The sequence below is a fragment of the Molossus molossus genome, unplaced genomic scaffold (assembly GCF_014108415.1).
Source record: "Molossus molossus isolate mMolMol1 unplaced genomic scaffold, mMolMol1.p scaffold_m16_p_12, whole genome shotgun sequence".
NCBI classification, from domain to species: Eukaryota; Metazoa; Chordata; class Mammalia; order Chiroptera; family Molossidae; genus Molossus; species Molossus molossus.
The window spans coordinates 43,578,073-43,588,688 of NW_023425347.1; the positions used below are offsets into that span (position 1 = coordinate 43,578,073).

Below are 10,616 nucleotides of genomic sequence, written 5' to 3' on the forward strand. Positions count from 1 at the left end.
AAACATCGATGAAAGAGAACATCAATTGGCTGCCTTCTGCATGGCCCCCAGTGGGGATCTGGCTCATAACCAGGGCATGTGCCCTGACTGGGAATCGAACCAGCGACCTCTTGGTGCATGAGTTGATGCTCAACCACTGGGCCACACTGGCTGGGCAAGCTTGGGTGTCTTCTTTATTCAAACCTTTTAGATGTGATTTCATCTGCTATACATTTTGAGGACATTTTATCAGGCTCAGCACATACACACACGTTCCACAACAGTTGCCACATTTGAAAGTGTACCCCTTCCTCCTTTGAGATCTCTTACAAATGGTTATGGATCAGCCTAATTGGAGGGGGTGATGACCTTGGGATTTCCTACTAAGAAACCAGTGTCCTCAGATTATAAGCAGGATCAGCTGTGAACATAAACAGAAAGCTATGAAGTTAATGTTTGCCATACAAAACACAGGGTGGCCAGTTCATTTGAATTTCAGATAAACAACAAATTACTTAAAAAATAATTTGTTGTTTATCTGAAATTCAAATTAACCAGGCATCCTGTATTTTTATTTACTAATCTGGCAACCCCATGAGAAGGGCCTATAAAGGTAGACATTAGAGACGAGAAAATTGACAGATACTTGAAAGTAAAAAACTGCATTTATGACTTCCTGGCAAGGATGTCATTTACTAGTTATAATTTGACTGTATCTTTTTATATTAAGAAACATATAAGCAGAATTTACAAATAATAAAGAAGTTTTTTGTAATTGACTCTTCACCAAATATCTAGAATATTACTAATAAATGAGTTATTGATAAATTAGTATTTACAATTTTAAATTATATTTAACTTTATATTTTATATTATATTTAACTTTATATTTTAAAAGCTAAGAAAGCACTATAATTATAGGGTGTTTCACAAGTATTTTTAACCCTGTATTCGTTTTCTGTTGTTGTCCTTACTGACTACAAACTTAGTTGCTTAAACAACACAAATCTGTTAGCTCACAGCTCTGTAGGTCAGAAGGCTGGGTACAGTGTGGCCCAGCTGGCTTCTCTGCTTAGTCTCATTTGGACTAAAATCAAGGCACCAGCCATTCTGGTGGCTCTGAGGGAGAATTTATCTTCATGCTTAGTCAGGTCATTGGCCAAATTTTGTTTCCTGCAACTGATTTCTTTGCTGGTTGTTGGACAGGGGTCAGTCTCAATTAGTAGAGGCCTCCCACATTGCCTGACGTATGGCCCACTTCATGTTCAGTGGCTCATCTCTCCTGCATCTCACTGGGTCTTTCCTATCTTCCTCTATCATTTTTAAGGGCTCACAGGTTTGCATTGGGCCATAAGTTTTTTATCTTGAAGTCCATAGCCTTAATTTTATCTGCAAAATTCCTTTAGCCATATTCACAAGTTCCAGACATTAGGGTGTGGACATTTTTTTGGAAGTTGGGGCATTATTCTGCTTATCACATACTCAATGCTATGCGATTCGCATTTACAAGGACGATTTCAACTAGGAAATAATAGAAAAAGAAAATCTGACAGGAGACAAAACTCTAACTACTTGATTCCAATCTGGCTAGTAGACAATTTTTTTTTTTTAATTAAGTGATTATTTCATTTCATTTTACAGCTTACACTGAAAACTACTTAGTTATCTTTGTAGGGGTCTAGGGATTGAGAATGAATTAATTTTTTTATGGCCTCTCGGTAGGGCAGAAAAAGAAATACACCTTCTTCCCTTAGCAGAAGTAGATCTGTCCTAGGCCAGTTAATTTGAAGGCAGTGAAACTATCGGAAAGGACACAGTAGTTGTGATCGTGGCATATTCTTAAATGAACCAGGTGCCGTTTGATCGATATGAAAAATTAAAGCCTGGGTCTAAAAGTGCTGCAAGAGAAGTTTTCTCATTCTTTTTGGTGAGATCTGACATCAGCATATAGATGCTTCATCAATTATTGAGGAAAAGCCTAAGAAAAGAAAAGTGACTGATTAGGATGCTTCATTTTGAAGTCTGAATGTGAAGCCCTTAGGTTGTATGTACCTGTAGGTCTAAATCTTTCAGAATTAGCGCCTTCTCTCTTACCAGCTCATCTCTTAAAATTTTTTTGTTTAAAAAAAAAAATAAGGCACTTTAAAATTTTTATCTCACTCTGTCAAACATCAGAACATGTATGCCAAGCTTTGAAGTAACTGCATATGTCAATGAAGTTAAGGAACAGAACTCAGTGTAGATAAATATCCTTTAAGATGAAGCAAGGAGAATAATTTTAAATGTAAAATATAACTTTTTCTCAAGGGTTAAGTTTTCATGACTTTGAATGACTTTTCTTCACAGCTATTTTCATTCTCTTCTGTATTCTAGAGTGAGGAATGAATTTCAGTCATCTAATGTCCTTGTCTTGTTTATTCCTAGAAAAGTACTATGAATTCCTCGTTGACAAGCTAAAACTGTTTTTTAAAAATTGAGACAAAAATGATAATGAGTGTCCTTGTTTATTGGCAAGTCATTAATTAGCTCTGGTGCTTTTGTGGCACTAACATATAGAGATACATAATCAGGGAATCACAACTAATACAATCAGCTCATGTAGGTAAACACGAATGAGCAAAAGAATGAAATTTTAAAGGAACCATTTTCTTAAGGTTCATATTAGTGATTTTCTAATATTTTTAAAAATTACACATTCAAGTCAGTTATCATCGATGTAACCATTGCCTGTAAGCACAGTGCTAATAGTATCTTTCCAACTATTTAACCTAAAATGCAGATAGTTCTCTGTCCTCAAAGTCATTACCTCTGAAATAATTGTAAACTACTTATCATCAGAAATACTTTTTTTACTCCATATAATTTTTTTTGAACTTTTGTTTTTAACTCGTCTCAGAGTCTCAGACTATTCATACTTATTTCATAAAACATTTCCTCCCCAAAGATACTTTTCCATAGTAATTTTACCTCTAAGTAAATAAGGTCATGTGCATTTAGGTGATATTAATTCTTTAAGTTTTTTTTTTTTTATTCTATTAGGAAAGAGATTTAAAAGAGCTTGTATATATGGATGAAGAGAGATTGCAGGCAGTGTAAAAGGAGCAAGTATAGTTTTTTCTCAGTTACCCCACATTTACTGAATATTATAACTTGATGTTAAATTTGGCTCTGAGTTTTGTTAAAGAAAAGATTATTCTGACATTTGTTAAAACGGGAAGGGAGACTTTATTTAGGACTACTGTGACGGATGTCAAGATTGTCACAACAGGGAGACAGATATATTTCAACTCTGAGTACAAGGAAGATATCTGGGGGTTACAGCCAAGAAACAGGTTGTGTGTTGGGGTGGGCCGAGTTGGAGGTTGGTGGATGAAAAATTACTCAATGGAGACATCAAAGTTAGGGAGAATTCTTGCTATACTGACAAGATTTTTGCTGAAAGGCAGGCCAGGGTGATCAGATACCAAGTCTGGGGGATGAGGGATTTGATTAGATATCAAGAGTAGGAAGATCCTCTCTAAGCTGACTTAGCAGAATTCTTGCTAAAACTGGATTGTGCAAGGATGGACATTGAAGCCCAAGGGTGAGGCTTAGAAGAGGACTCAGAGGAACTGGAGTAACGTGGAGTGAAGGAAAGTCTTGGTCAGTTTTCCAGTGACAAAGGCAAGGGAAGAACATGTTAGTGTACAGAATCGGCATTGCTGAACATGGTAAAGAACACCATCATTCTGTACATTTCCATAGAATTGATCTCAGGTCTGATTTATCATATGGATTTCAGATGTTCATAAAAGTGCACTGGGAGGCTCTATGTGGACAAGCAGCATTAAAGCAGAGTGGTGAGGGAATTAGCTATGGGAACACTTGAACGCCCAGCAAGTACAATCACCCTCAAGGCATGCTTGGTAAGCTGGAGGAAGGACAGAGAATCCAGCATGGTCGGAATGAAGTGATCAAAGGATGGAGTAGGACTTGAGGAAAGAGGTGTATCATTTCGGACCCTAGAGGCCATTGCACCATCTTCAGGTCTAATTCTAAGATGGAAAGCCATTGGAGGGTTCTGAATAGAGAAATGGTCTGGTTTGCATTTTTTAAGAGATATGATTTACTTCTGTAAAGAGAATGGATTGTAGGAACTCAAGCCAGAAGATGGGAGACTGAGTAAGAGGCTTTTTTAATAGCCCAGGGAGGTTACCACGGTGGCCTCTTCTAGGATAGGAGCTGTGAAGATGGTGAGTGGTAGAGATATTCTAAATAAGTTTTGAAGGTAGAGGTGAAGGGTTTGCTGATAAATGTGCCTGATCTGCTAGAAAGAGGAGATAACTTTTTTTTTTTTTTTTTTTTTTGAGGTGGGTAAGATTGCTGCAAAAATAGGTTCTTTGAGAAAAGAATAGAAGTTTGGGTTTTGACATTTTAAATTCACAATGCCCATTAGATTTCCAGGTGGAGTGGTCAGATAGGAACTAAGGACAGTATTTTGAGTCAGAGAATCTTATCACCTGGTGAAATGAATGTACATAGGTGGGTCCAATGACCGAGATCCAGAGTGGTTATTTATTTTCTGTAGGTTACCATTATTTGGTTCTGCTCATTTAAGATTGGCCTAGAAGCCATACATCAGGGAGTCTTCACCTGTGTTCTTTAACTTTACTATGCCAACTTACCTCACCCACCTCACCTCATGAGACTCTTCTCTGCTTCCTACACCCCAGACACCACTGTTAATTCCATAAAGGCATATCACATTCTCAATTCTCTCATCTCTCCTGGCTTTTTTCTATGCTATTTCCCTTCATATAATGCTTTTCTCCCTCTCATTCTTGATATACTAATGCATTATAACTGATCAGGTACTGGTTAAAATGCTAAAGCCTAAGAGAGTTACTTCCTAAACTTTCACTCTACTCCACCCCCATTTGTCTCACCTAACAGTCTAAATCTATGACTTAATAGCATTTATCACAATTTGTAGATTTATAAATATCTGTATGATCATTTGCTTACTATCTTTCTTCTTAATAAGTTTATGAGAATAAAGGGCAACGTCTATTTTGTTCATTAATATGTACTAGCTCTCACTGCTATGCCAGACACCTAAAGAACCTTAATAAATGCAAATAAAAAGTTCCATATATTAGTATTATTGTCAATGATTGTGGATAACACAATCAATGTGTGATTGTTTTCCTTATATAAAACCATACCTTCTGATGAAAATGTTTTAATCTGTTTTCTCTTACAATTGGAAAAATATGAGTTCATGAAATAGGAATTAGTCTCTTACTTGTCCAGCAGCACCTGGTTTATATAAGTATGTAAATGTTTTTCCTTTTGTACAGGAAAAAAATGTATTTTATGGATGGGATCACCAATAGGGAATGTTCCATTTCTATTTTTCATTATTTTACCATATGATGTAGAAGAGCATGTCTAAAATGTACATGCACTTCTGAGAAAACACAGCAGTATAAAGCAACTATTTTTCAAATCTATTTTATAAAAAATAACGAATTTAAGAAGCTTCATTTAATAAATATTATAAATTACTTATGTGGGAAAAAGATGCATTAGAGAATACTTTTTAACATTTAAAGTTGCTTCATGTTATAACACTTCCTTTGTTGAGATAACAAGGTCAATATAAGCATCTTATAAAAATTATCTGAAAATTTCAAACTAATAATGTTTTGAGTATATTATTTATACCAGCAGAATTTTAATATTTGTATTATTTAAAGATGGATATATTTATAAAATTAAATGCAATTGTTGTTTCCAAATTTATTTAAAGAAGCTTTAGCTAAAAAACCTTTGAAAATACTAAGCATCCCTTTTGATAAGTAGTAAACTAAATTTAAAGTTAAATTGTTAGTTGAGTATATAATAAGGTGAAACTATCAACTAAGTCAATTTAATGTACTTTATTTCCTCTCTGCAATTGCTAAAGTATTTACTTTGTATGGAAGCATTAATTTAAGTGTAATTAGAATTAATTAATCATATAATTAGAAGCAATAAACATTTTCAAACAGGAAGAAGGGACTAGATCGTTATTTCTGTAAGATTTTTCTCTCAAGGACTTCTCCATGGAGAAGTGACAACATAAAATTATCTGACCCATTACATAAAACTGATTTTTAGAATAGTAATTTTTAAATTTCATTTTGAGAAGCAATATAAAACTCTTTAAAATATAGACAAAAGGACAGAATTTTTTATAACCATGAGTTTTTGAAATGCTAGTGTGAAAATTAGCTGAAAATTAAAATATTGCACTTTGCTATTTTTATTACAAAATGGTTTTTTCAGATCTGTTTGGATTAATAAAATATATTCAATAACAAATTAACATGCAAACTATTTCCATAATATTTAACATTTCAAATTATCACTGTGCTCATATTAATATAAACACTCATTTAAAATAGACCTCTCCATTAGTCCTCTGACACTTTAAATATGACTTACAGGTTTCCAAACATAAAGGAAAAGGAGAGAAAAGAAGACACTTTCCACAATGCAGTCATTTTAAAAGGGGTGTAAATTCTGTGTATTCTCTTTAGCCTATATTAGGTCATCTAAATAATAGAATATATATGCTTCAAAAAAAACATGTATTTCATTGATTCACATTTGAAAGTTTCTGAAGTGACATCTAGGGAAAGGCAATTGCAACATAAATACTATGAGAGAGAGCTAAATGAACTATGTAGAAGAAACTACATTCAGACATTTTTCTGGCAATGGAAATTGAAAGTGATTGTTGAGTTTTCTAATTTCTTTTGATTTCTCTTTTCCAGTTTCAAGGTTTGTCTTCTGAAAGAGACAGAACACAATTTAACAAACAAACATTTGATTTCTCAAGTGTTCATAAAGATTTTCAAACCAAAATGTATCTTGTATAAATTATGTGTTCATAGTATTGTCAACAGATGATACTCCTCAATCTATAGATGTGATCATTAACTTTGAAGGTTTTTTTGAACAGGTTACTTAATACAATCTGGTAAATTGTACTAATTACCATGTGTACCAACAGTTTTCAGTGATATTGTGAAGATCAGCCACAGATTTGTTTGCCTAAGTGTACCAGAATGTTTGTGCTTTGTAATACACATAAAAATGGCATGATGTTCTGGTTTCTGTTCATTTGAAATCTTTATTATTTGTTTATTTCCTTTATATTATATAATTTACTATGAAAATTATCTCTTCTTTAAAATGAATTTATTTTCTCAGGTTAATCTCTTGGCTTTTGGAGTTATCATATACAAAGTTTTTCGTCACACTGCAGGGATGAAACCAGAAGTTAGTTGCTATGAAAACATAAGGTAAATGTGTCTTTAAGTCTATTTTCTTTAGTAATTAAAAGCTTTAGTAAATTAAAGAACAAATAATTTTGGGAAGGACAATTTTGTAATGATTTTTCATACCTCCTTCCTCTATATTTAAATGCTTATTGTTAAATAGCATTTAGCTGTTTAATAAGCCTACAATCACCACAGAGTAAATGGTAAGTAAATCAATATTTTGAAGAATACTCCTCTTTCAAAGAAAAGATGATGGCCATTTTAAGCAAAAGCGGGCCTTAGTGATTTTTTTTTGGCGAAACATTTCTCAAAGCTCCATTACTGTGTTTCTTTCTTGAGTTTTCTAGTTTACACGTGGCCATGGTTTGTCTTTAACCATTCTCTTTAAAACTGATTTATTGAGATGGTAAAAATAGTTTGTTTAGGAAAATTGTACTGTAGGGGACCTTAGACACATTGATGTTTGGGCTGCATGGGAACGGTCTTGTAGTTTCATTACATTGCACGAGATGTATAATTAGGATTTAGCAAATGTTGGATTAGTTACTTTCTTTTACTCTTCACCTTTCATAGTTTCACATAGTGTGCTGGTTTTAATAAAGTTAAAAATGACTCATTTTCTGAAGTCCACTGCTAAAACATCTTCTTCAGTAAAGAATGCATAGACTATGTGGAATAAGAAAATAATAATTAGTTGCCTCATTCTTAAGACAGTGTCCTCAGTGAACAAGACTGAATATTGTTTTACCAAAAGTCACAGGAAATAAGCTGAAAATGGGTAACAGTGAGCATGCGCATGCATTATTTTTTAATTTTTAAGAAATCAGTGTTTTGACACGAATTTATTGGAAGGTAACAGTATTGGGGGAAAAAACAGTAATCTAGTTTTATATCTCACACTTTCTTCTCTACTAAACCTTACAGGAAAACAGAAACTGTCTTTGATGTCAGGGATATGTGCTGACCGTAGTTTGGATGGTATACTTTTCAAGGTTTCTTAATGAAAATATTTCCTAACAGATATATGTCTTACCTTCGGGAATTACTGCATCATGAGATTTGAAATCAAAGCATACACACAGCAGTACACCAGATAAAAATATTTAAGATTGAGGAAATTCCTTGAAAAAGGCATGTTTGAACGGTGCTACCTCGGTTTGGGAAGCCCGCCCCTGCCACAGTGCAGCAGCACACCCTAAAGGCTCTCCCATGTAACTGCGCCGAGTGTGTCAGTCTCAACATTGTTGTCTTTGCAAAAGATTTCTTGGTTATACCCAAAACTCATTCCCCACATAATTTGAGGGGATGTATTGAGTACACATAACTTTCTGAACTGGAACGTTTTAAATACGTTACAGGTCTTGTGCCAGAGGAGCCCTGGCTCTCCTGTTCCTTCTTGGCACCACCTGGATCTTTGGGGTTCTCCACGTTGTACACGCGTCTGTGGTGACGGCTTACCTCTTCACCATCAGCAATGCCTTCCAAGGAATGTTCATTTTCTTATTCCTGTGTGTTTTATCTAAAAAGGTAAGCCATTTGTTATTTGGGCAACTCTATGGTATATTTATAAAGTATTGGTTACCAAATTGCTAAGAATTCTTAGTCTCATAGATTCATGACTTGTGCCTTGATTGCCTAAATGCAGTACATTTCAGTATCAAAAAAAAAAAAAAATCAGAACACCTAGCTGTTCTTAGGAAAATATGCTTTTTGAGAAAACTTGCTATTAGGAATATAAATATAGCTTATATTCACTTGAGCATATTCTCACAGATAATCAGAAGGCATTAATAACTTGGAAAACCAAACATAATAATTTAATGTGATTTGAAAATAATTTTATATGATTGTTGCAATTAAGTTTAATATTTCTCTCTTCCCTTTTCTTTTTTTTTAGATCCAAGAAGAATATTATAGATTGTTCAAAAATGTCCCTTGTTGTTTTGGATGTTTAAGGTAAACAGAGGGAACTATGGATAATTATTGCTACACAAGAATAAAAAAGCCAAGCTGGAGATGACCAATGTATGAAAATGACTCAAACAAATTATCGAATTATTAATTACTAAGTGTAGGAACTGTATATAATAAGACATGAAATTATGTACCATATCGCTATAGTGTGATTCCTTACACGACTTAGTTATGTCAAAAATAGTATTTGGAAAGTAATAGGTTTCTCAGGAGTGATATCACTGTGCCCAAGGAAAGATTTTCTTTCTAACACAAGAAATATATGAATGTCCTGAAGGAAACTACTGGCTGGATATTTTATGACTCATGTTGACTTTAAAACCGGTCCCCTATCACCTTGGTAATGAGCTTTGTTACAGCAAGTGGAACATAAGAGAATGAAGGACCAGAATATAAAAGAGTAGAAAGAAAATGGCTGTTATAACATTGGAATGTGTTTTGAATAAACTTTATTTTTTTTTGTAAACTAGATAGATAGTAATTATAGAGATAAAACAAAGAATTGAATAAACACAACTTACCATTTTGTGAATTGTTCTGAATGAAAATTTCTACTAAAATAACTTGGCCCTGTATTTGTCATATTCATCTTCTTTTCTAATATTCTAAAAACCACATAGCTTCACAAAAGAAAAAAGGAAAAACATTTCTGTTCTGTTTTTAGGTTAACATTAGAATGAGGTATATGCTATCTCTATGCTTATTTCGCAGATTGTGACTTCAAATGCTTAATCAGTAATACACAAATGTATCAAAATATAATATTGTTCATGCCTATAAATAAGTTTTCTACACTATAACCTTTCAGTATAGTGAAAAATATTGTGTCTCATTAGACTGGCATATTTGAATTCTTTATTTTTTTCAACTTCAGAAATATGGTAGTCGCATTGCAATATTCCCTTTTAACTTACTGTTTTTAAAAGGGCATTGTAAATATGGAAGTATTCATAAAGTGAATTGCTATTTTTTTTTCTGTTCAGAAAAGTACACACTTAAAAGTGTTATTTATAACAAAGAACTGTGGAAATTTTCACATGGATCTATTTTCTGACAGTTTTCCACTACCTATTAAAGCATATTTGCTTAAATGTACGGCTCCTATCTATCCTCAAATCTTCTCATTAAAATGAAGAAGCAGTGACTAGATTTCAAAAATATGTCATTGTTCTGCACCTACCTGTAAAAGTGTGCCAATACACTAAATGTTGAGATTTTAATTTCTCCACCTATTGAAATGCAGTCTGTCAAATCTTTCTCTAACAAATAAAATGTTATCTAAATGAATCCTGCTACTGCTTGGCTGAGTCGTTTTCTCAAGAAAGATGAGCTACTTGCCAATGTGGCTCATAC

The 10,616-nt window shown here is 33.6% G+C and overlaps 1 protein-coding gene across 1 annotated transcript in view; it reads left to right on the plus strand.

The window, feature by feature from the left end:
• The window catches only part of ADGRL4 (adhesion G protein-coupled receptor L4), a 97,797-nt gene extending 88,127 nt beyond the window's left edge, over positions 1–9,670 (plus strand). The window contains exons 14-16 of the mRNA XM_036256627.1: positions 7,219–7,310; positions 8,648–8,816; positions 9,187–9,670. Coding sequence (XP_036112520.1) covers positions 7,219–7,310; positions 8,648–8,816; positions 9,187–9,249 — 324 coding nt within the window. The 3' untranslated portion in view covers positions 9,250–9,670. The remainder of the gene's footprint in view (positions 1–7,218; positions 7,311–8,647; positions 8,817–9,186) is intronic.
• The last annotated feature ends 946 nt before the right edge of the window (positions 9,671–10,616 follow it).